General features: G+C 41.6%; 1 protein-coding gene across 2 annotated transcripts in view; it reads left to right on the forward strand.

Annotated features, from left to right (window-relative positions):
* LOC138245726 (proton-coupled amino acid transporter 1-like) overlaps positions 1 to 26,503 on the forward strand; it is a 391,946-nt gene that overhangs the window by 179,803 nt on the left and 185,640 nt on the right. For both annotated transcript variants that reach the window (XM_069199585.1, XM_069199586.1), the window contains exons 6-8: positions 7,614 to 7,698; positions 23,609 to 23,827; positions 25,785 to 25,883. In XM_069199585.1, coding sequence (XP_069055686.1) covers positions 7,614 to 7,698; positions 23,609 to 23,827; positions 25,785 to 25,883 — 403 coding nt within the window. The remainder of the gene's footprint in view (positions 1 to 7,613; positions 7,699 to 23,608; positions 23,828 to 25,784; positions 25,884 to 26,503) is intronic.

The following is a 26,503-nucleotide window of genomic DNA, read 5'->3' on the forward strand; positions in this document are numbered from 1 at the left end:
GCTGTAGAGATGCCTCTGTAGTATACGAGAAGGGATCATCAAATTTGGTTCAGTGGTTTTTATTTGTGTTTTGTACCATCATGAAACAAATGTCAAATCGTCCCTCAGAGGCCTTTCCCTGTCCTACAGTTTCTAACCCTTTCCCCAGGTAGCACATAAAGTATACCTAAAGTCCAAAATATGCTTCCCATGAATTCCTCTTTCTTCCAATGAGAGTGGAATATGTTCCTATATATACTGTTGCCTACTCCATTCTCACGGCTGTATCTAGAAGATTCAAGCACAACTCTTTACAATCTTGTGCTAAGTAGTCAATTACTGTATGCCACTGTTTTCGAATACCTACCAAACCTTTTATAGTAACATATCACCAGTTGGTACCATTGTTGAGGTACAGTGTCACAAGAATACCCGCTTTGCTAGTGAGAGCTGATGCAAGGCTGTTTTACCTATCCTGCTGTAAAGTGGGAACAGTTGTTCAAATGGCTGGCTGAGTGAAATACATCAGGGCATCGCTTGAGCATAAAACATATGATCACCTCACACTCTGTCTGCAGTTTTCTCTATAATTGTGAATTTTTGCAGCATGACAGTGGTATATGGGTGATGGACATTACTGCCCCACAAGCTCTCCAACTAACCACTTGTGGCCATTGTGCAAAAGCTGAATTGCCATTGACTTATGGTGACTAGCCAAAAAATCAAAAGCTTGTGAATACTTAATCAGATGTCATGAGAAATACTTAGCGTGTTGAATACTTGGTAAGGACAAATGGGGACAGAGATGGAGAATGCAAACCTGTTGCCAATATATATGGATGGCAAATGAAAAATGAATGTTTTTTCAAAAGAATGAGGATTCTGCATTAAGTTCTGCATAGTTAGAACTACAGTAAATTTAAATTTCAGGTACGCAAAGTCCGTTGATGGATCACTGTACACTGCTGATTAAGTAAACAAGTACCAGTTTGAACTGAGGTGGGGATGGGTTTCAGTAGCCTGGAATATGTTCAGAAACCTAATGATTCAGAAATGTTGGCATTGGACAGATGACAGGTTCTATGCTGAATCAGTAGGGAAATCAACTGACATAATTCTTCCCTACTAGAATGATGCAGGTCCAGTGACTCAAGTAGGCTGACCAGTTTGGAAGAAGTTATACGTTTAAAAAGATTAAAACTGTCTCAAATCAAATCCTACGGTTAGAACCTGATATTCTATAGACAATTCATAAAAATGAGAAAACCCATGTCACTGCATCTACTGCACAGGAGATTCCCAGAGAACAATAGGTAAGATAACTCGAACATTCTGCAGATAAGTTGCAGTCAGGAAAATATCTAAGTAAAGGTGAACAATTAGATGCAGTATTGATTTTTACCTCCATAATATGAATCTCAGGATTTCTACAATGCTTTAAACAGGAGTGAACCTATTAAAATGGTCAATAAAGCATATTCTGAATTCCTGTCCATGGTCTTAGAATGTAAAATTTGTCGAATTCTTTAGGATAAGGGTTTGAGATTCTGCAGAATATTAAGAAAGAGGTAAAAACTGAAAGATGTGCATCAGGAAGTAGATTGAAAGCCAAGAATGTGGATCTTCTCATACAAAAGAATGCATGGGACAAGCGGATAAAAGTGGATTCGATAATACAAGTATGACTGTGGGAATTTAATGTGTAATTGCTGTTTCAGGATGGGTGGGAAATCAGCAAAAGTGAGATCTCTATTTCATGAAATGATTGTATTTTGTTACCGATTGTATTGGGTAAATTCACCAAATAGCATTGTAAGCCATCCTGCTTTGTATTGCCTAGTATTGCTTAAGTAAAAGATAGTTCCTCCTGTGATCTAATGGAACATTGTAGAGCTCAAGAATTAGAACAGCACAAACTGTAACATTTATTTTAGAATTCAGTAGCTTCTTTTCCTTAGACCTGGTTGTAAAAACTGTATATTGGAAAGGGTATAAACGTTTTTTGCTGAAATGAAAACACATTAAACAAGCGGAGGGGGATGGGCTACCATCCTAATATTTTATAATATTGATAAAGATATTGTGTACTGGTAAACATCTACGGAAGAAACATTAGCAGTCTGAAAAATATATCCAGCAGACATTGAAAATATACCCAGCTGACATTGAAAATATACCCAGCTGACATTGAAAATATATCCAGCAGACATTGAATGTTGGTGATCAGCAAGTGATTGCCTTAGTCAAGATGATCGGGAAGCTAATTTACGGAATTTTCCTAACAATTAAATAGTAATTTCCTGTGATTTTAATATGCCTCCTTCCAAATAATATGACTCATGAATGGTTTTTGAATGAAGATAAGTTCTAGGACATTGCAGTCTTCCAACACCGAATACAGGACCAGTTTAGGAATTTTCTTGCCACCAAATTTGCTAACATGAATCTAAGAGGAACTCTGCAGATAATCAACTTACATATACACACTATTCATTATTTCAAAAAGCTTTATTGTATTACTCTGGTTTCTGTCTCTGAATTTTACCAATGTTTGTATTTAAAGATCATTCAACTAATTGAAAGTGATCATCACTTGGAGATTAAGGTATGGTCCAAATTGAAGATGGGTGTAAGACTGGACCTTAGATGTCAAGGTGAATTAGAAAGAAACTGTGCTCTAAAAAGTTATGGGGAAGAGTTGTAGGAAAAGAAAATGTAGAGTTATGGAAGATTTCAGTAGCATAATTGAATGTTTCTTGTTATTTTTGGAAATGTGAACTGGGTTCTATTTCTTACCAACCTGATCTAGACTAGGAAAAGGAACTGTTGTTAAGAATAGAACTACAAACCCAATAATTTACAAAAAAGAAAAAAAATGAGACTATTCCAAAATCACTCTGGTAGTACACATGTACTTTAAAACTTTTGCATGAAATAAAAAGGCTTACATAGTGAAGATCTGGGTGGTAAGACAATCTGTTATAGAGAAGAAATTGGTTAAAGAGTATGATCATCTTAAAGAAAAAGATAGGACAACATTTTTGTATTTACAGGGAGTGCAGAATTATTAGGCAAGTTGTATTTTTGAGGATTAATTTTATTATTGAACAACAACCATGTTCTCAATGAACCCAAAAAACTCATTAATATCAAAGCTGAATATTTTTGGAAGTAGTTTTTAGTTTGTTTTTAGTTTTAGCTATGTTAGGGGGATATCTGTGTGTGCAGGTGACTATCACTGTGCATAATTATTAGGCAACTTAACAAAAAAAAATATATACCCATTTCAATTATTTATTATTACCAGTGAAACCAATATAACATCTCAACATTCACAAATATACATTTCTGACATTCAAAAACAAAACAAAAACAAATCAGTGACCAATATAGCCACCTTTCTTTGCAAGGACACTCAAAAGCCTGCCATCCATGGATTCTGTCAGTGTTTTGATCTGTTCACCATCAACATTGCGTGCAGCAGCAACCACAGCCTCCCAGACACTGTTCAGAGAGGTGTACTGTTTTCCCTCCTTGTAAATCTCACATTTGATGATGGACCACAGGTTCTCAATGGGGTTCAGATCAGGTGAACAAGGAGGCCATGTCATTAGATTTCCTTATTTTATACCCTTTCTTGCCAGCCACGCTGTGGAGTACTTGGACGCGTGTGATGGAGCATTGTCCTGCATGAAAATCATGTTTTTCTTGAAGGATGCAGACTTCTTCCTGTACCACTGCTTGAAGAAGGTGTCTTCCAGGAACTGGCAGTAGGACTGGGAGTTGAGCTTGACTCCATCCTCAACCCGAAAAGGCCCCACAAGCTCATCTTTGATGATACCAGCCCAACCCAGTACTCCACCTCCACCTTGCTGGCGTCTGAGTCGGACTGGAGCTCTCTGCCCTTTACCAATCCAGCCACGGGCCCATCCATCTGGCCCATCAAGACTCACTCTCATTTCATCAGTCCATAAAACCTTAGAAAAATCAGTCTTGAGATATTTCTTGGCCCAGTCTTGACGTTTCAGCTTGTGTGTCTTGTTCAGTGGTGGTCGTCTTTCAGCCTTTCTTACCTTGGCCATGTCTCTGAGTATTGCCCACCTTGTGCTTTTGGGCACTCCAGTGATGTTGCAGCTCTGAAATATGGCCAAACTGGTGGCAAGTGGCATCGTGGCAGCTGCACGCTTGACTTTTCTCAGTTCATGGGCAGTTATTTTGCGCCTTGGTTTTTCCACACGCTTCTTGCGACCCTGTTGACTATTTTGAATGAAACGCTTGATTGTTCGATGATCACGCTTCAGAAGCTTTGCAATTTTAAGAGTGCTGCATCCCTCTGCAAGATATCTCACTATTTTTGACTTTTCTGAGCCTGTCAAGTCCTTCTTTTGACCCATTTTGCCAAAGGAAAGGAAGTTGCCTAATAATTATGCACACCTGATATAGGGTGTTGATGTCATTAGACCACACCCCTTCTCATTACAGAGATGCACATCACCTAATATGCTTAATTGGTAGTAGGCTTTCGAGCCTATACAGCTTGGAGTAAGACAACATGCATAAAGAGGATGATGTGGTCAAAATACTAATTTGCCTAATAATTCTGCACTCCCTGTATATGCTCTTGGTGGATTGGCCCATAGGGCAAATATGAATACTGTGTCAAAGTAGTACTTAATAAACACCATATCTAAAACTGAGATGGTCACAATACAATGGTGGAATCTAAAAAATAGTAGAGCACCTGAGATGCATGCCCTTTTGATCACTGCATGGATGAGTGAAAATGTGACCCAAGTTGAACTTTTGAATATGTGACCCAAGGTCATTCTCGGGTCATTCAACATGAGATGGAACAACTCACCCCACTTTTTTTTTAATCTCTGTGATGAATTTGTGCCTTCTTCCGGATTCTCAGTATTTCACATCCTGCATAATAAGGGTGACAGAGGTGATCCAGGCAACAACATAGTGATTGCTCAACAAGATATGGAGGTGAAGATTTATGCTAGGCTTCTGTCGGGTGGACGCACGAAGTGGAGGTTGATAATCAAACACAGTCTATTCAACAATCTAGATTCAGGATTAAGGGTGGGTTGTGAGAGTAGGCAGTATGTATCGACTATCTAGCTATAGTAATGTGCTTCTGCATGCAAAACAGTAACACATATCTGTTTCTTCAACTATACAAAGGCCTTTGACCATGTTAGTAGAGAATTGATCACATTCAATTTTTCAAAATGGAACATTACTCAGGGCCTCTTAACAGCTATACAGTCACCTCATTTTAGCAGGTGGGTTGTAATCAAGTTTGGCAATGCAACAGAGTGTCTATCGGAATAGAGCGTTTCAGCCCTGTTGTGTTCAAGCCCTCTGCTCTTTGGCCTATTTACTGAGATTGGGAAAAACCAAGCCATAACAAACAAAAGGTTGGTGCCTCTCAAATTCAGGGGATTACCCCCATCAATCTGCTTTATGCAGGCAACACCATTATTATTGATCGAATCCATGTTTGCTTCCAACACACATTGACAGCTGTAGAAACCTATAATTCCAGTCAGTTAGTTACTAATGAATATGACTATGATAAACATTTTTGTAAGTTGGATACAAGTCTAAGTATGTTTGGCTAATAGGAAAAAACAGGTTGGAGATATAGGTAGCTTCTTTAAAAAAGATTAGGGGCATAAGGGGTAGCCAAAAAGACCTTCAAAATAAGCAGAATTGTAGATCCTTATTATTAGTGTACTTTGCAATCCATTGATAACATCAACAGCTCTGAGCTCCAACCGCAGAACTGGCATTTAAGGAGTAAGTTAAAAGTATGTTGTAAATAGTTTGGTTGTACAAAGCTGAAGTAATTTGAATTCAAAATGCTCTTAGCTTAACAAACAGAAGGCTGCATGTTCAAATACACCTGGTAGTAGGGATGAAAAGGCTGTCTTTGCAAATAGGTGCTGCTTTTTCAAATATGTTTTAAACTCTGTAATACAGTGTCTTCAGCGTTAAACGATATACTATGGATAGCATGAAAAATCAGGAGAGAAATTGGTATTCTCTAAATTTTGTTTTTATTATTATATATGTTTTGTCTAACAACACTTTGATTTGAGGGTATGATATATTTATTTAATTTCTCTCCAAGCAGATCATCTGCTCTTACAAAAGCTAAAAAGAAGTCAGTATATTCATAGGCAACAAGAGAAAATGTCGGATTGATTGAAATCAAGTTGAGTTTATTGCTTACTTTATATGCAGCTTTCCTACTGAAAGCACTGAAAGGAGAATCTGGCGCAGTTCTAACTTCAGAACCTTTGGAGTACTGACCATAGCAAATGCAGTGAATTACATGGGAACCACATAATTGGAAAGACAGTAAAAGGTGTTGAATACATTTTGAATTGGATAAAAAACGAAGTTGTTTAGGTATTTGTTATTGTATTGACTGGATCTAACCTTTTTTTTTAGATTCCGTGTATAGGCCCACTGTAAAACTTGATATTGTTAAGGTGTTGATTCACCCAAATAAATATTCACATATAACTTTTTTCTTAGGAATTGGTTGCAGTCCTTTAAAAAATGAATTGTGCAGTCATTTCATTCTGTAAATTAGATCGACCTCCATTATTCCCCAACTAAGGCGGTTTTCTTGATTAAATGGATGACCGAGATTAAAGTCTCATGAATCTGACACAGTATTCAAAACTTTCTCCCTTTGGCAAGTCATTTTAGATTTACATAAATTAAACACTTTTGTTACCCTTTTCCCTTCTTAACCTATACCTAGCAGAGTTCTCACTTCTTAAACTAGATGCTAGGCTTATCTCTATACCACTGACCTTTGTGAAATAAAAAAGTTCTAGGTTAACTTTAGGGGAATCCATACTGGTGTAGTCCCTTTAAAATGATCAATAGGTGAATAAACGGTGTCATGCATTGCAGAGGATGGGCAAATGAGGGGGCTCATCCATTACTAATCTTACGCAGGTTTCCCTTATAATAGCAAAGCAGAACTGCCACTTGGAAATGTGTTCCCATGTTCCCCAAATATTATTCCCTGGATTAGAGCAGGCTTAGTGGAAGAATACACCTCACTGAACGACTAAAGTTTCCCATTATTATCTTTCATCTCTGCTGCTGGTTCATGCTTCACCTGAAGCGTATCTGGTGATTAGTCACTTAGATCCTTATCCTCAGTTAATTACCAAAATGAACTGCCCAAAATGACAATTTTAGATATTCTGAAAACGTGGAGCTCCTTGAAGCTCTATGGGAATGTGTAAACCTCTCTTATTTGAGTATACCATTTCCTGCTTTCTCTATATTTTAAATTATTTGAAGCAGCATTTCTACAGTCAGACCTCCATTTTCTACTCTTTCATTTTTGTAAATTAATTTAAAGTAGGGTTGTCGCACAGAAAGTCTTTTTAGCGTTTAATTTTCATGTGAATGTGATTGGATTTTGTTGAAAAATGACAGAAATAACTGCGTATTGAAATATGTTCATCTTAAATATGTTAATGACCTTGCACATAAGCAGAACTCTTCCAGTGTCAATGAATATAAAGACCATAACCTTGATGTAGACCTTTACATATTAGTAACTAACTGTTCCTTCTCTCTTCATTATGTTCTAGACGTGCAGTGTCATTTTTCCTGATCCTCACTCAGCTAGGATTCTGCTGTGTGTACTTTGTGTTCCTGGCTGATAACATAAAGCAGGTAGGATGAGATGGATGTAATGCCTTTCATGTTGTCCAGAAACAAAGGTGAGGCCAAACCTATTTCATGTTTCGCAGAATAAACGTCAGCCCAGTTTCACCAAATCCTAATGACACCTGTGTTTAAAAAAAATGTTTTCTGTCCAGTTTAAGGTGTGGTGTGCCCATCCATTCCTGTGACTGTCCAATTTCTTTGTCCCCTGATCAGCATCCATGAGCTCTTTTATGACACTTTATATACTCTGATTGTTGTGTTCTACATAACATTTTGGGCCACATGATTGAAAACTACATTTTGCAAATACCTAATTGCGAGATATTGCGAATCGCAATTAGGTAATCACAAAGTGCAATGATCATACCTAAACGTACCCCTAATTGTGATTCGCTATTCATGTGAGTCGCAGTTAGGTAAATCACAATTAGCGATTTCCAAAATTGGGAATAGAGTCACAAATTGCGACTCCCTAATAGCGTCCTGAATCGCAATTTTTTCACATTCTATAAATACATAAAATTGCTTTCTGGTTTAGGTGCCTGAGCCACAAACCTGGAAGTGCTCAGTATCTCCACACTGTGCAGCCCACTGAGCTGAGAAGGAGCTGATTGCTGCTGAGAGGGACAGTTTTGAAACAAGGAGAACACAACCCCCACTACAAATGGCAAGCCAGGAGTCATAAAAGGGGCCTAGGGGCAGAAGGAGGAAACTTAAATTCACAGACAAAGAGCTGGAAATACTAACTGACGAACGCTTAACCTATCATGAGCAGCTCTTCGGCAAGGCCTCACTGACTGTCCCTGAGATTCAAAAAAAGAATAATATGTCTGGAGATGCAGGCCAAAATCAATTCTGTTGGAGTGACGGAGATATCTGTGGATGAAATCTGCAAATGATGGTATTACCTCAGCTCCAGAACAAAGGAGAAGGTCGTTGTGCGCCTGCCTGAGATTGGTGCCACGGGAGGAGGAACAAGTACAGTACCACCACCCACAGCCATTGAGACCCTAGTGGAAAGCACCATTGAGCCAGACGCAGTTGGAAGATTTGGGCACATAGACACCTCAACAGCAGGACCTAACCCAGGTAAGTGCTGCACGTCCCCCTAACTATACAGGCACATATTTAGTCAACATTCACTACAGCCATACAAGTTCATACTGGGACATGTAGTACATTGGACACAGTGCAATATGCATTCAATTTTAATATGTATTAACAGCAAACAGATGTCATGCAGAGAGAAACTAAAATCCACATCAAACAATAATTGTAACTTTCTTCTGCACCAGAGACAGCACTGCACATGACACAGAAGGGGCTGACCCAGATGACGATGGGACAACTCATAGGGATGACGAAGACAGTCACCAGCACACATACTATGCATCTCCACCATCACAAGGGCACACCCATAGTTCTGTATCTGCACCACAGCATACATCTGAAAAGGCTTTTGTGGCCCAAACACAGTCAAGCATCGACCCAGCTCCGGTGGTGAGACGACGCCAGCAGTGCTTTCTGGGACATGGCAGGGCACGACGCAGGCCAAGACCTGTTACACAGGCAATCCCCTACAGTCCACAAACGGTTGACTTCGAGCAGGAGGATTAGAAAAATATGTGTTGCATGTTCAACGTCTACAACAAAATCAGATACAGATCATGAAACGAAGGTTGCAGACTATGCAACAAACATTGTCAACAGGATTGGCCAATGTGTCCAGACAGCTGCCTGAAAATCAGGATCACATGGACACAAAGATGGACAGCACAAAAGCTGCTATTGAACAGTTGTGTGTCCAACTTGCTGCCTGTGACACCAACCAGAAGCGCAGGGAGGGGCACCTGGCTACTAACTGAACACACTAAGCCACTCAATTGGCACTTGCCATGACTGCCCTATGCAGGAGGATTGTTAATGTTCAAGTAGAATTAGGTCACGTCAGTGGTGATGTTGCAAGAGGATTACAGCTCCAGACACCAGCCGTGGAGACATTGCAAACTGAGCACATTGCAGGCGGCATAGCAGGTGAGTGTCAGGCGAGCAAGGACCACTCTAGCATCTGTAGCGTGTCTACCATTGATACCACAACACAAAGACGCAGCAGCAGCTCACATGCTGAGACACATGAGCAAAGAACACCATCAATCCCTAGGGGCAGAAAGTAATGATGATGTGCAATCATTTGTTATCCATATGTTGCAATGGACATTTCTGGTGGATTAACTAGCATTGCTTACCTCACTGTTTGTTATGTTAATGATGCAATTAATATGCATACCAGTCAATAAAGTCTGACGTTTCAAAGCATCATCAACTGTCTGGTTTGTGGCCACATGATCATATGCATGCATACATTTAGAGTTACTTTCCCAAAAGATTGTTGGCAATGTGGTGCCGTCGCAATCTTCCCTCCACCGCCCTCCTGTCCTCTGCTTGTTGCTGCCTTGGAGGTGCGATATTGTCATCAGAGTCTGCTGCTGATGTGTAGTCCTCTCCTGGTGGCTATGTTGTGCAGCATTGCACAAGTTGCTATGATTTTGCAAGCTATTTCTGAAGCGTACTGTAGTGCAAACACCAAAATCTGTTTTTCAACAGTCCAAATGTCTCATCAATTATCCTTCTTGTGTGTTTATGTGCCACATTGTAACGCAGCTCACTGTGGTTACTTGGTGAGAGGTATGGTTTCAGTATCCAGGGTCTCAAGGAATATGCACTGTCACCTGTGGGAAGAGATACACATTAGTGTCCGCTCACAATATGAATGTTACAATCACACAATTCACACATTGTAGTATGCTGTATTACCTAATAGGTATCCATCATCAAACTCCCCATGTTCTAGTCGTTGGGAGATGCCATTGTGCCTGAGCATGAATGAATCGTGTAGTTCTGGGATACTGGGATACAATGTCAGTGATGATGTGGTGTGCATCACAAACCACTTGTATGTTAAGTAAATGTGTGTTTTTTAGGGTTTGGAAGATGTATTCCAGGTGCGATTGGGGGCAGATGCCCACATGTGTTCCATCCACAAACCCTATCACATGTGGAAAATTGGCAATACAATAAAAATCCAATTTTGTGACTTGGATTTCATGGGAATTTCTGGGTAGATAGATGTATTCCTTGATATTTGTTAACATGGCATCGAGGAAACTACCAAAAAAACGCGATACAGCACTGTTACACACACCACCAGCAGCAGCTTTGACTTCCTGTTATCTACCAAATGCTAACAAGTGTAGTGAGCACAGTACGTTTACATGTGTGGGAGTTGCATTACTGCGCAGTGTATTGCTTTTAAGGTCTGGTTTTAGGGGTGCAATCAGATCTAATAGCACAGCACTACTCACCTGTATTTGTCATAGATTTCCTCCTCTGTCTGGTTGAAGATGGTCACCCTAACTTGTATAGCGTCTCATGCCTTCTCAGCTGAGCCAAAATCTCCCTTCTCCTTTCTATTGCGTGCAAAGCTGCCATTTTGAAAGAACCCTGGTTCATTTTGGGTCTTTTTATATAGGTTGCAGTCAGTTACCACCTGACCTGACTTGATGCAAAATTGCACGTGCAAAATTGCGACTGACTCCTCATTCACTATTTGCGAATGCATTGAACATATAATTTGTGAGTCGCTATTTGGTATTTCCAAATAGTGAGTTTAAAAAATGGGTCGCAAGAATGTGTTTCAGGCATACCCTTACTGTTGTTTAACAGTCGCATACCAAGTTGTGACTGGTTTGCGAGTCGCTAACACTTCGATGATCTGGCCCTTAGTACTTTAGTAAACACTGACAGTTCAAATTTGCATGGTGAAGAGGTTAGGGAGTATGTGATTTTGACACTTAATCACTTTTGGATTACTCCAGAACTGAGCACAGCACTCCAGGGGATGCATGTCTTTAGGGCAGGACACAGTACCCTGGTGCTGGACATAGTTGCCCAATGTGGCTCCAAAAGTAGTAGCAAAGCTCCAGCTGTACTAGACCCATTTGAGACAGTACTCCAGACAAGGCCACCAGAACTGAACACAACAGTCCAGATGAGGTCTCTGTTATGGGACATAGCACCCATGATGACGCTACCTCCAGAAAACGACACAACATACTCCAGATGAGATTTCCAAACCCAAACACAACTCTCCAGTTGCAACCACCAGAGCTAAACACAATTCTCCAGTTAAGGCATTGCTGATGGCTCCACTGTAAAAGAGCAAAGTTTTCCAAAGTGTAACTGTAAATCTAGACTCAACACTTTTGACTTCAGATTTGGCCTCTTGAACAATACTGTAGATAATGCTGGATCTGCACACACTGTGCAAAAGGTGTTATCTAGAACTGAACACCCCACTCAAGGTGAGGCCTTCAGTGCTGGTCACGGTATGTCAAATGTGGCATGGAATTAAAGCAGCAATACTAGGTGTAAGGCATTGAGAACTGGGTCCAGTGCTGCAGATATTTCTTAATGATGACACAAGCCTCCATTTTCATTTCTATGATTCCTATTCATCCACCTCTCCTCACTAGTCTCCTGCCACACAGCCGCCTCTGCACAGGCAGGCCTGCACTTTCCTGGGTATCACACCACATCGTGGTTCAGGTTGGGTTGTCTCTTTTTTTGTGCTCCATGTCAGCCTACCTCTCCTCATCCATCCTCCACCAACCAGAACCCTTTCCACCAAGGATGGCCCTTTCTCTTCTTTCACACTAGGGCTACTATTTTGTTTCTGTGCCCATACCCCGCCACCAGTCCTCATCTTTCCCTCACCACATTTGAAAATGTCTTTTCTCTGTCCCTTGCTGCATCTGCAGCTACAAAATTGCATTTTAACCTGTATGACAACCTTAAGTTATGTCTTTTGGCTGTTGTTAAGCCTGCACTTCTGCCCATTTCTGGGATGTAATCCAGACATTCAGCTTCTGAGATTTGGTCTCATATGTTACTTCATATTTTAGTTTCCACTTGAAAGCAGCATCGTGATGATGATTGTCCTGCAGTTTTTAATGTCAGCTCTACTATTTTTCCACTTGCGTTGGGTATAATTTCCCTCCACTCTGTATTCTCCTCTGCCTCCTTCATTATCTTTGGTTATGCCTCATTATCTTTTTTTCTTGCTTCTTCTGTGCCTACTCAGTTTCCTTTCATTCTTGCCCTTGCGAGTTCATCCACTCTGATGTCATTCTCCTATACTTCCATACGGTCTCTTGCGATTAGACCTCTTCTGCCTTGTCCTAATTAGAAGTTCCAACCATTGAAGCAAGGCACCGATGAGATGTGTGGTTGCACGCAGTTTCCGGGATATACCCCCACCTTTGTATGTCGATGGCTTCAATCAGAAGAGCCTTTTTGAAATTCTGTTACTGGCACCTCAATTTCATGACTACATCCCTCTGCAAATGTAAACTCATGGCTGCACATGCCAAATGCATGGCAACAGCAGAGATCTCGTAAGTGAGATTTGAGGGGGGTCGGACCAGTGTGCCTGCTATATGGCAAGATTAAAGTCACTCAGGCCATTGTAAAGGGCCAGGGGTGAGGCCCTGCCCCAAAACCGAGACTCGCACCTAGTGAGTGAGACTGCAGTCCATGGTGTGGGATTCACACCAAATGATTAAACTGGGCTCTAAGGTATAAAACTCCACCATATTAGCTAGCCTGTCCACTGGCTTGCACTGTGAATGAATGCGCCTGATCCTTGCACCCAGTATACCAGACTGTGCACCAAGATGTGTGGCGTGCAACAAATGAGTGAGATTGTGCACCAAGGGGTTGGACTCATACCAGATAAATTAAGTTTTGCTACAGTAAGTGAGAATTTAAAAAAAACAAGTCAAACTGTATTCCAGGAGTGAGACACGCACCCGCTTACTGAGACTTTGATCTAACACGTAAGACTCGCATCCAAATGACTGCTATTGTTCTCAATATCATGAGATTTGCAACCAATGAGAGACTATGGCCTCATTACAAGTCCAGTGCATGGGGAGATTGCCGCATTGTGGCTACCTCCCCACCAGGCCCATTACGAGTTTCCAGCTAGGTCTGTGGGCGGAAACCTGAGTTTCCACCCGCCGGCTTAGTAGGAAACACCCTACAGCATTGTCTCCGGCTCAAAATCGAGCCGGCAGCAATGCCGTAGGATGCAGGGCAGCGGCGGTTTCTCTTCAAGGGCATCGGGGCTCTGCCCACCTTACAATCACGGTGGAAAAATAATGCATTGAAGCAATGCTAAAACTGCTTCCTTAAAAAAACGTGTAAGCACAGTGCATACATGTTGAATTATCTTGCTGGGGCTGCTCTACACTCTGAACTGACCGTACTCGTTGCTGTGATGACACTTTCCTTAAACATACTTCCATGGGCGGGCACAAAGTCTAGAGTATTTGCCGGGCTGACAATCTCACACCCCTAGGCCTGTGAGGTCATCAGCTCGGCAAATACACTGCACAAAGGTCCAGTCACCACTCCCTGATGACGTGGAGGTAGAGTTAGCCCTGAGCATTTCAGATTCAGGCCCTGCAGCTCTAGGCCTCCACGTCAATCGGGGAGATGAGACCATTGTCATCACACCCTTTTCCAACTCGTCGCAGGGTGGGGTAGTACCAGACCCTGTGATGAGTTGGTAAAGGGTGGGGGTAGAGGCTGCAAGCGGGAAGCCACGAAATTAAGTGTGCGCAGTGTGTCATCTGGACTTTTGGAGACACACTGCGAAGATTCGAGGTGCTGCTTCCCACACTGCAGTTCATGCTGGATGCCATTCGAGCTCCCTGTGTCCTTAGATTTACTACCAGCAAGCAGACTTGTGGAGACAGTGGAGCAAAGAGCAAGGTGTTGCACATCGCATCGCATGTGCGTGTGTATATGTGAATTAGTAAGCATCCCCGACTCACCTGGCTTGACGCTTCCCTCCATGTTACCAGGTGAGGCAACAGAAATGTCAGCTGGGGTTGGCCCATTTGGATAGTTGCATTTATTGAAGCGCCTGTTAAAATGAATGCCAGTTTCGTTGCTTGGAAAATAATTACCTCCTTTGTGCTGTTTCAAGAATTTTGGAAGACACCAGCTATTTTTATTGAACTATTTCTGTAGGGTTTTCAGATACACTTAACAAGTTCCTATGTTGAACTCTAAGGTCACTGAGCCCGAGACCAATGACATAAATAAATAATTGCAATCACTTCGATAAATAATTGGGACACTCCAAAAAGCAGAATAATTCATTGCACTGTAGCACTCTCTAATCGGCGAGGAGTTAAAAGGGGAGGCTAGAGACGGCACGTATATTTGAAACATTTTCCACATAGAAGTGTTATATCCAACTGTGAACATAAGCACCACAGTCCCTGCTGGCTTTATAGTCTAGCTGCAAAATGTGGAAGTAAGAGCCTTAGGGCAGGGATGGGATGAAGTTCTTAATATTCGTATGAGTTCCTTATAATAGCCACCAGTTTCAGCTTCTCACTGCCTCCCTGTCCCAGCTGCTAACCACTGACTCCAGCTTTTCACATACTACCCACCAGAATGTTGTGGTCAACACTCCATGCCCCTTCAATTCAGGGCCTCTCTGCTGGAATTAAGGTCCCATGCTGTAGTTTAGTGGTTTTCTGGAGAAATCATATCTGTGTCACAGGCAGGAATTTTCGCCAATTTGTAGTAGTGTTTAACATATTTTGTATTTGTTTCTAATTAGTATTCGCTCCTCACCCAGGCAAGACGGCGTGTCTCTACTGTTCTTATAAATTTTTAGTACTCAAGGTTTAACCTGCAGGTACCTTTAGCAGCTTTGCATTGAGACACAGTATGTAAGGAAAGTAACTGTGCTGCACTAAATTTCAAGCAGCAGGATAAATAATGAGTTTGCCTTTCTCCAATAGGGCAATGACGCACAATAAGTAAACCGTGTTTATTTCTGTCACTCAGCCTTATTTGTCAAATGCAAATCTTGGCTGTCTGTGGTGCGGAACGTGACATCAATAGCCGGTATTTTAAGTGGTCAGGTGTTAATGTCACTTATCTATTTTCTTGTAACTTGCAGCCAGCATGTGTTAATACACTTAAAGCCTGGGACTGAAAGCTGTGCTCTTCAGACTCCAATCAGTGTGCATTGGATAGCATGTAAATGGGAGAGGCAAAGTTTGGGATTTTATTTTGTGTTTGTGAAATAGTATTTGACCTATTTTGTTTTCAATCTCTGATTGCTATGTTTGGGTAATATCCGATTGAAAAGAAAACATGCATTTTTTTCTTCGAGCTGGGAATGATTGGATATTCATGAGGCTTCTATAAAGGCTTCGATTTGTTTAGTTGATGTTCTTTGGCTTTAAAAATAGTTTACTTTTATTTTCTCCGAGAGCAGCTTGGGGTACGTCAGTATCTTGCCACCGACTTCTTGGATGGGTGGGTGCATTCTGCGTGGGCAGAGCCGCACACTAGTTTGTGGACAGAAGTTGTGTGTGCATGTTAAAATAAAAAAGGTCTGCTTGCCGCATTTTCTAAGTGCTTTAACTGTACACTATTGTGTGCAGTAATAGCTTGTTGAGGATTTTTTACAGTATATGTTGTGACGATGCTATTAGTGCTCATAATATTGGTTTATTTAGTCCACATGCACAAAAACATGCTATATACTGTAAATCTGCATGTAAGTTTAGCATGAATACAATATAATGTGTGCATATTATCAATGTACAGTTATTTTGATGACATGCCTGTATAATGTATATGGTTTGTACAGTATGTATGGCATACTGTGCATACACATTGTGCCCAGTTTATGTGTACATTGCCTATTCGATAAAGTGTGAATACATGGCAATTTTGCTCATTTTATTCAGTGCATATTGCATATGTGTCTATAATATAGTGTAAGCATGCTCCAACACGCTGCACCATTTGATCTCATTTATGTTAAATAAGATTTGCACAGGAAATGGTGACTAGCCTCCCAAATCGCAGTTTGGCCCTCCTCTGTCAATGCACAAAACAGATGCTTATAACGTACAGGCTGAGCACCAAACACTAGACATTCAAATGAACACAGGGTAAACGCCAGAGTGGACAGTGTCTACACCACCTGCGACAATGGAGAAAGAGAAACTGTTAACTTCTCTTGCATCACGCAAGTACACAAATAATTAGAGAAACATGCCTTCTGAAGCTATCCGAGAAGGAAACATATTCTTAAGAAAAGGTGTCGAAAAAAAAAACTTTGCAGTATCCTAGGAGAATATAAAGGCAATAGACATAGCTTTCACACATGTTCCATAACATCAAAAGGCTGGACCCAAAATGGAATCTCAGACATGTCTACCCCTCCATGGATGTCTGTGTTTAACTTAGTTTCAAAACAGATAACTAACAAGTGCTGATCATACTGGCCTACTTGTTGTTATTTGTTATTACTGACCACAGTGGTACAGCCTGTTATGCCAACACAGCTTTCCTTTTCTCTAGCACTCATTCTCTCCAGTATTCCTCCCACCTTCCCACCCTTTCTGCTACCCTCTTATGCACAGGCGATCTATTTCTCGATGTCTGTGACCTTCTTGTGCACACTCAGTCCACCTGTCTATCCTCTGCTACCCTCTTATGCACAAGTCAGTCAATCCTTCTATTTTCTGATACCCTCTTATGCATTCAGTTCAACTTTCTATCCTCCCCTACTCTCTTATGCACACTCAGTCCATCTTTCTATCCTCTGCTAGCCTTTTATGCTTAGTCAGTCCATCTTTCTGTCTGCACTTACACTGACACCCTGGTCACTACGCTTGTGTTTACAAACTCCATTTTACGTTTCTTCGCCGCTGTCTTTAATTCTACTGATATTCTGTTTATGTTGAATATATTGGGCCTAGATTCCAAATTATTTATGGATTTAGCTTGAGGCTGACTATAGTAGCAATGAACACCATGAACTTCCTAGTGCCCCCGTGAAGGTTCCCGGGGGAGCCTCAACACTACACCTCCCATGCTGCATAGCAGCAGGAGGCCTGCCTCACTGTTGTTCTTGTGCCAGGAGGTGCAAAAAAAAACTCCTCACTGACCCCGCTGCTCGGGACGCCAGGAACATTTTGGACATAGGAGGAGCCTCAACACTACACCCCACAGGCTGCATAGAGGCAGGAGGGCCACTGCGCTGTTGTTCTCGTGCCAGAAGGCGCATAAAAACTCCTCACTGACCCCGCTGTGCAGGGCACCAGGAACATTTCAGACCGGGGGAGCCTCAACACTACACCTCACAGGCTGCATAGTGGCAGGAGGCCCACCTCGCTTTTGTTCTTACACCAGGAGGCACATAAAAATTCCTTACTGATCCCGCTGCACAGGACACCAGGAACGTTTTGGACCAGTGGGGAGGTACTGTTATATTTATTTAGCGCATCTTGTGTGCAGGCCACTGTAGTAGCCCCCTGGGTGGTCCATTATTTATATTTTCGCTTTATTCCCAACCTGGCTGGCCCTGTATTGGGTTTCTATTCTCTGAGTAGAGGGCTTTTTAGGCTGTCTGTGCTATGTCTGTTGTTGGATCTAAATCATTTGCTGAGTTTAGCTACGACCCAAAGGGTGGTGGGGGTCGGCTCACTTGTGGGGCCTGACCAGTGGGGGAGAAATTTGAGTATCTTATTTATCGTGTTGGTATTCCTTCATATTTGTTCTGTCATTTGTTTGGTGGGACCGCTGCAAGTGCTTTCGTATAGGCTAAGATGGGGGGGGGGGAAATGTTTTGGATGGCCAGTTGATGCACACTCCCCCAGCAAAGCCTACTTCCATAGATAGAATGCTGCATATAACCATTGGAGTTATTAGCACTGAGATAGCTCTCACCAAAAGGTACCTGTCATTACATTTTGAAGATGTTATGGAGTCTCGAACTGAGCATTGTGCTTCTCTTGCACCCACATTAGACTCTGCGCCGATGACTTATTGTCATGTGGGTGTTGGTGATTCTGATTCTATTTGTGCCAGTGACTCCTGCCCAATTAGTATTGATCAATCCAAAAAGAGAGCAAAGAAGAATAGACAACCAGCTGCATGCAAAAGAAAAGCTGTGTCGCCCTCCCCTGTCTTAACTCAAGCGCATCAAAGGGAGGAGCTGTCTGAGCCACCCAAGTAAATGTCTAGAGAGGGGGGCGCACATGATTTACATAGGTCCCTTTTGAGTGACCTTATATGTTAGGTTAAGGACCTTTTGATAGAAAACTTATCTCCAATGTGTGCTCATTTAGCGACTATAGAGATCCAGCTGAGCAATGGTAGGGGGAACCAGGCTCAGTCACTGGTTTGCAGATCTATAGCATGTATGGGAAATAGTGCTGCAGTACTTCGGCGGGGTGAGAAGCCGCCCAACCTTGTCCAGGGTCACATCCCGATCTGTCTTGTTCAGGAAGGGGAATACCGGTAGAGCCCTCTTCTTGTGGTCAAGGCAGGGATGGCTCAGATCATAATATTTCCGCCTCCCTGGTTCACACTGGTAGTTCTGGCTCCAACAAGACTGATACTATTGTTGCTATTGGTTGCCCCTCTTAATCCCAACCTTAATAATCACAGGAGGAGTTTGAGGTTGCCGGTTATTAATCTTCCACCAACCTTATGCCCTGATGTAGTAGTTCTTGTAGGCATCCCACCCTTGAGAGCGAATAGTACTGAATCATACGATGCGCTGCATAAAAAAACCTTGAGGTGGTTAGCATGGTTTAGAGGCTCCATATGAGAAGAGTGGCTTGGATTGGCCCTGGAAGGGTGGACTGTGATTGTGACTGTGTCATCATTCATTTTCGATCCACATCCCTGGTCCAGTGTGTTTTATTTGGTAAGCCCTCGGTTGGGTCTGGTATAAAGACCCTTCCTTTAGGTTATTTTTACCGCCTTCTAGCCGACCAAAATAAAAAAAAAAATTATCCAGCATTAGGCGAGCATAGAGAGCCAACTCCCCCGTGTCCCGCCCCTCATGGAGGTTGCGGGATATTTTGTATTCAGTCCCAATACAGAATCGATTTGATAGTTTGGATGGGGTTGATTGACTGCCGTTAGTAGGGTAATAAAAGTCAACCTTTTGACTTCAGTAGACCCCCACTTTATCATTACTGGAATCCCGGGACCCCCACTGAATCATAATTCGAATCTGGAGACCCGATCCACTGAGTCATTACTGAAAGCTGGGGACCTAATCTGTTAATATTTAATTTTCTAAGCAGTCGCAGACCGCCCGAGGAGGCTTTGCGGACCACAGGTTGAGAACCACTGGAATACGTTATTCAGCCAGTATGATATTTGTTTATTTCAGGAGGCGTGGCTAACTGTAGAAATTGAGTCTCAAGGCTTTGCTACTTACTTTAAGGCTGCTGGAAGTAGTGGAAAGGGAAGATTGTCTGGAGGTTTGTCAACCTGGGTAGCCTTGCATCTGGGTTGCTCAGCTAAGCAGGTGCAGACGGCAAGTGAGGACATTCTATGCCTCTTACTTTCATTTGCATCTCCCATTGAGTTGTATGTAATCAGTGTGTACTCTAGACCAGTTAGTACCAGCCAAGAGTCCCCTGTGATAGGCCATTTAACAGTTTTTTTATCTTCACTCCGGGGGGGGGGGGAGCTGATAAACTGGTTGCCGGGGGCTTTAATTGTCGTTTTGAGCCCATAAGTGCTTCTAATGATGATTTTGCTGTTGCAGATTATGGGGTATTCCAGCGATGTTGATCATCCTGCTAAAGAAATGGACACCTGCAGCGATCCAGATTAATGCCCTTGAATTAAAAAATTCTATTTGTGCATGTAATGGGCGTACCAGATCTGATAAACATGGGTCGGACTTCCACAATTGTATTTGTGTTGATGTTAAAATATGGCCAGATGTTATAGATATGGAAGTCATACTGAGGCATGACAGTGATCATAATGCTCTGTCTCTCGAACTGGGGACCCTGCGCCTTGAGGCTCAAGTTGGTGGCCTAACCGGATTGGATCCCAAATTAACTTTGACATCGAATAGGCGTGGAGTCAAGTGGAGGAGATTATTTGGTCCCCTGAATCTATTTTGCAGCTCTACGAAGTTATAGGCTTGGCTTTAGAAAATCTGGGCAAGAGTCTAGATGTAGTAGAGATATCTGACCGGTGGTCCAGAATTATGGCTACCCACCATAAATTTGTGGTGGGACTCAAGAATCTATTCCAAAGTGAGGTGTCCCAGAACGTTATAGGGAAGACCGCTGCCGCATGGTATAATAAGCAGTTTTGTTTGGCCAAAATTGAGCTCTCAAAGGCCATTAGATCTAAAAATGTAGGGTGGGTTCGAACAGCTAGAAGTGATTATAAAAAATGTTTAAGTTCTGCTAAAAGAGAGTGGGAAACCAAAAAGTGGGAGGTTATGCAAGGTGCAATACAGAACAAGGATTGTAGGCTATTGTGGTGGATTGTTGCCTTTGGGTCCTTGGGGGCTTGGGGTATAAAAGAGAATAACATCTTGGCTGAATAATGGTCTAGGCACTTTAGCTCCCTATATGATTTTCATCCAGGATGTAGTGGGTCCTAGTTTTTGTGAGGTATCCGGTTTCCAAAATGCTGTAGAGTGCCCATGATCACCATTGATAAGGTGACTAGTGCCATTAATTGAATGGCCTCTAGAAATGCACCTGGCTTAGATAACATTCCAGAAGGTTTATATATTTCAGCACCAGAAATTTGGGCTCCCTATCATGCAGTCTTCTTCAGTGCTGTCAAGAAAGGGATGTCCTTCTCTGCGTCCTGGGCTGGCACCAAAATAATCCCAATCTATAAGAAAGGTTCTCCTTTACTCACAGTTAATTATAGGCCCATTAGTCTGATTGACATGATGCAAAAATTGTTTGCATGTGTGATCTTAGGAATAATCCAGAGCTGAATGGAAGATGATAGTGTTCTCAGTTCCTTTCAGGTTGTCTTCATATTTTATATTGGAAAATAGTGGTCTTGGTGGGTGCTAGCCTCTACTTGATATTTGTTGATTTGCGGGCTTCATTCATTCTTGTCCCCAGATCCACTTTGTGGCTGTTTTTGGCTGATATGGAGGCCCCCATTACCTTTGGAATATCGTTCAGAAACTTCATGATGGGAACTTGGGAAACTTTCAGATCCATTCTCTGTAAGAAAGGGTGTCCGACGGCTGTGTTTTAGCCCCCACATTATTTTTTATTTGATATCAATGGCCTTATTGAATCACTTAGCAATATTACCAATGAAGCCTCAAGAATAACTTCGGTCAAGGTACTGGCATTGATGTTTGCTGATGATACCCTTCTCCTGTCTAAGACATCAATGCATCTGCAAAGGACCCTAGATTGTTTCAATGATTTTTGTAGGGCCAGGGAGCTGGAAATCAGAGCAAACAACACCAATTATATGGTTTTTAATCCAGCACCAACTACTCGCCCAGGTTCTAAAGTGAATAGGGTATTGTTGGAGAGGGTAACTGTATTTGAATATATTGGGGTATTGCTAGGGGAGCATATGGACTGGTCCTCCCACATAGACAAACAAAAGCTTAGATTGGCCTAGTTCAAAGGTGGTTTGGTAAGGGCCTGCTAAGGCTTCCTTTTTAAACCAATTAGCCCTGTGACTGAAATATATAGGTCACAAACCTTGGGGTCGGTTATGCATGGGGCGGAGCTCTGGGGACATAAACCAGGGACTGGCATTCAGAATGTTGAGAACGCTTTCCTCAGACATTACTGACTCTTCTAATCAGTGCACCTTTAGCCCCACTGAGGCTCAAAATGGGAATTAAACCGTTCTATGAAGAATTGGGTCTTAGACCTCTCCTCTTCTGGAGAAGATTATGGGTTACTCCTGCACTAATATCTTACAGGAGGGGACCAGAAGAGATTATTGGTCTACCGGGGGCTAGAAAACTACCCTGGATGCGGTTTATCAGGGATGCAATGAGTAACCTGGGTAGGCCAAGTCTGTGGGAGGATCCAGCGGTGGCTTGCCAGTCTGTGTCTAAGAAAGACATTGCAGCATTGTACAAGCCTTCTAAATTGTCTACGATTTTAAGTAGCTGTCCTCATGGTTCCATGACCCAAAGATTTCTAAACTTAAGGATTTTTACAGATTTGAACCCTCTTTGGATGAGATACAGCCAGTGCTGGCACATATAATATTTGCACAATTCAAACATGGCTCACTGCCCCTGCGTATGTTGACATGTAAGTGGAGGAATGGGGATAACTCTTTGAACACAACTTGTCCCGTATGTGGCCTAGGAGAGGAGTCTGTGGCCCATGTTTTCTCTTCTATAAAATCTATGAGCATCCAAGAAGAATGTGGCTGCTTCCTATATGTAGGTACGTGGGCACTAGACAACAGGTGGAGGCACTTAGGATTTTAAAAACCAATCCTCTGCAACCAATTGTTTTCTCAGTATCCAGGTTTTTAATTATGTTCTGGTGTATTCGTAAAAAACACTTATAACTGATTAACTTTGATTTTTGACTAGATATCTATTTAGCACTTTATTTTATTGATGTGTATTTCTACCTTTTATCTTTTTAGAAATTAATTGGGTTTTATATTATGTTTATCTGTTTAGAAATGAATTTGGTTTTATATAATGTGTGTTCATATATTTATATAATAATAATGTATTATTTTGTTTTTATGTTGTACTGTTATGGCTTGGAGCCGCAATAAAGTAATCATTCAAGATTGTTTTTTTTTTTTAAGACCACTGCTTTTTGGTTATCTGCTCAAAAGGTAAATTTGAAGACAAATGACCAGTCATGTATCTTATTGTATCAACAGAATAGAGCTCAAAGTCGGGTGGACTGGGGAACGTTTTCAGGCAGACAAGTGCAGGAGTTACTCAGATTCGTGCATTCTGAATAAATTGCTAATGTGTTTTGTGTGCTCTGTTTCTTTTCTATTTGGTTTTCATTTTGTGCAGGTGGTCGAAGCCTCCTCTGCCACAACTAATAACTGCAACTTAAATGAGACTGTGGTGCTGACATACTCCATGGACTCACGGCTCTACATGCTGTCCTTCTTGCCTTTCCTCATCCTCCTGGTCTTCATCAAGAACCTAAAGTACCTGGCAGTACTCTCCATGGTGGGTAACGTTGCCATGCTGGTCAGCCTGGTGATCATCTACCAGTACATCGTAAGGGTAAGTGTCCTACTGTAACAAGACCAAGCCCTACTAAACTGCACCTTCCTCAGAAGCCACGCCTTCACCAATAATTAAGACTTCCCCACCAAATCATGACAGAGGACAGCTCTCCTCAGGATCTCCACGTAGAACCGAACACCTTCTTAGACAACCCGCTTACATTACTATCCTTAATTGATTATACACCCCCCCTCCTACCCGAGGATGACTGTACATTTGACAACCTGTATCACCAGACACCTACATATTGGATCACACGGTCCTAGTTGAGTCATACTGTCCCTATTGAACCACCTGTCCCCACTGGGCGTAGGTTAACCTAAGATGTAAGCCCAGATACGATAAACAACAGTGTGTAGAGGATTTTTATGTTGAGAAAACACATGTTGCACATTGGATCCTGCACATGAGCACTGGCTCACTGTACCTTTACCATTCTGTTCGGCCAAAGAGTGATTATCCGTAAGCCCACATCTCATAATGTGTGCCCTATAAATTCATAGATCTTTCTGTTGCATCTGTAGGAGTTCAGTCTGAAATGTGTTCATTCGATCATACGCTTTCTTGTGCATATGTGTGTTTTTATGAATATGTTATTAGCATATATTCAACATGCTCATTACACTCTTTGATGCCTGGTGCTAAGTGTTAATGAGCAGAGTCACCAACACGGTAAGTTGAAGCCTGCTGGTTTTAAGAAAAGAAATGGCAGGTTATTCCCAATTTCTGATCCCTTTTCATATTTGTACGATGTGGAGCCTATTACACATGATTTCATTTGGTGTGTTTTCAAGGAAAACAAAATAGCTGAGACTGCATTTAGGTTTTCATACCCGCCCAATGCTGCCCCTTCATGGTAGCACTTCGTGTTGTTATTTTAAACGTTAAACTATTATTTGTTTATGATAAAGTGCCAAGCTTTCTTATTATGGCAAGTGATAGGCAGTCCCTGCTACTGTTGCATGGTGACTTAAATTGTTATTATTCACCCAGAGGTTTCACAGTTATTATGGAATTGAGAAACAGTCAAATATTTTCTGTGTGATGTGTAGATTCATACCAGGAAAACAATCTTCGCTAATGGATCAATAGTATGTATGAGGAATACTGCATGTGGAAAGCAGTTTTACTTCTGACATTTCACCAAAGTTAACAGGTCCCAGTGCGCCTATTCATTGTTTTATTCAGGCATTAAATAGAGGAGAATTTTTCTCAGATAGATTTAATATCCTTAAGGCTTTGGTTTCTCCAGCAGGTAACGCAAATCCATACACAGTTGTAAATATTTTAAAGATGATGGAAAGACTCTATAATTCTTTATAGTGAACATGTTAAGTTTCACTGTTGATGCCATGTCCTGTTTATTTCTCAACGTGCGGAGAATACTCTATTTTAATTTAGACATAATTTAGTTTATTCCGAGACATTTTAAATTCTTTTTGAAGGTCGTATGCCTTGAATGTCAAAGAGCTTTCTTGAGAGAGACACTTACTGGCTTAATAAATACATATTGTGCGATACTGTTGAGAGGTTGTTTCTTTTGGGAAGAGGTGCTTGCCAAGCCCCCTTTGGAGCACAGAACAAGCCTGGCTGAGTTCCATAAGGCATGTTTTAAAACATACCTGGGATGCACAGAGTAAAAAAGGGGCCATTGAACAACAAGAACTGTGCACATATTATGTGTGTGCCCTGCCAACTGCAGTGTTGCATATGTTCTACATTATTTTCTCTGGGAGGCGGAATTGATGGTATTAATAATATTGTGTTTGTTTCCATATAATACAAAATTGTCAGTCTTAAAACATTACTTCACTTCCAAGAGGTCAAATGCTACTCTGCGACAGTAGATGTTCAGTTTTTTTTCATAAAAGCTTCTTTATTCGTATTTGCTGTTTATATTTCTGGCACTTCCTATTCTTAGTTTTACAAATCCCTCTGAACTGTCTTCACCCAGGATATTCCAGATGTCAGCCACCTGCCGTTCGTCTCTGGATGGAGGACCTACCCCCTCTTTTTTGGCACCGCCATCTTTGCTTTCGAGGGAATTGGCGTGGTAAGCATGGCATGAGTGTGTTGCATGTAGAAATGAGTCTGTAGCTCCGCGAGGTTGGAGGAAGGGACATCTTCCTTTTTGGAAGATACTCCACATTCACTAGAGTTATGCAGATAACTAAGGGGACTGCTTTCTACAAACTTTTATCTATAAGCGATCAGGGCTCATTTATTCTTAAATCTGATCTTTCTACTTGAGCAACAAAGCTTAATTGAGTCTGTGATGTAGAAGGTTTACCAAAAATCAATGTATTTAGTCAGGTTGAATACCTTGGAACATTTTCTATTTTTAGCATCACCCTATAGATTGTGCAAGGTGCTTGAGTCAGGAAAACCTGTTTCAAAGTGTTAGTGACTATTCTTTCTATTGAACTTTGAATGACTTGAAATCAATGTAGCAAGTCATGTGAAACACCTTCATACAGTGCTCTGCACTAATTCAATGTTGCACCATTAGTAGCTGAGTGATGCTTTCAGCGTAACTTGAAAAATAAATGGATTAATCCTCGTTCATTTGAATTGCATCCAGCCATGATTTGGTTCTTGGATGTCTTGAAGTCTACGATTTGCTATGTGAACGTCATCAGACCGCGAAGGTGGAACTTGCTGGAAACAACAAAC

This window comes from Pleurodeles waltl, chromosome 7, assembly GCF_031143425.1.
Source record: "Pleurodeles waltl isolate 20211129_DDA chromosome 7, aPleWal1.hap1.20221129, whole genome shotgun sequence".
Taxonomy (NCBI): Eukaryota; Metazoa; Chordata; class Amphibia; order Caudata; family Salamandridae; genus Pleurodeles; species Pleurodeles waltl.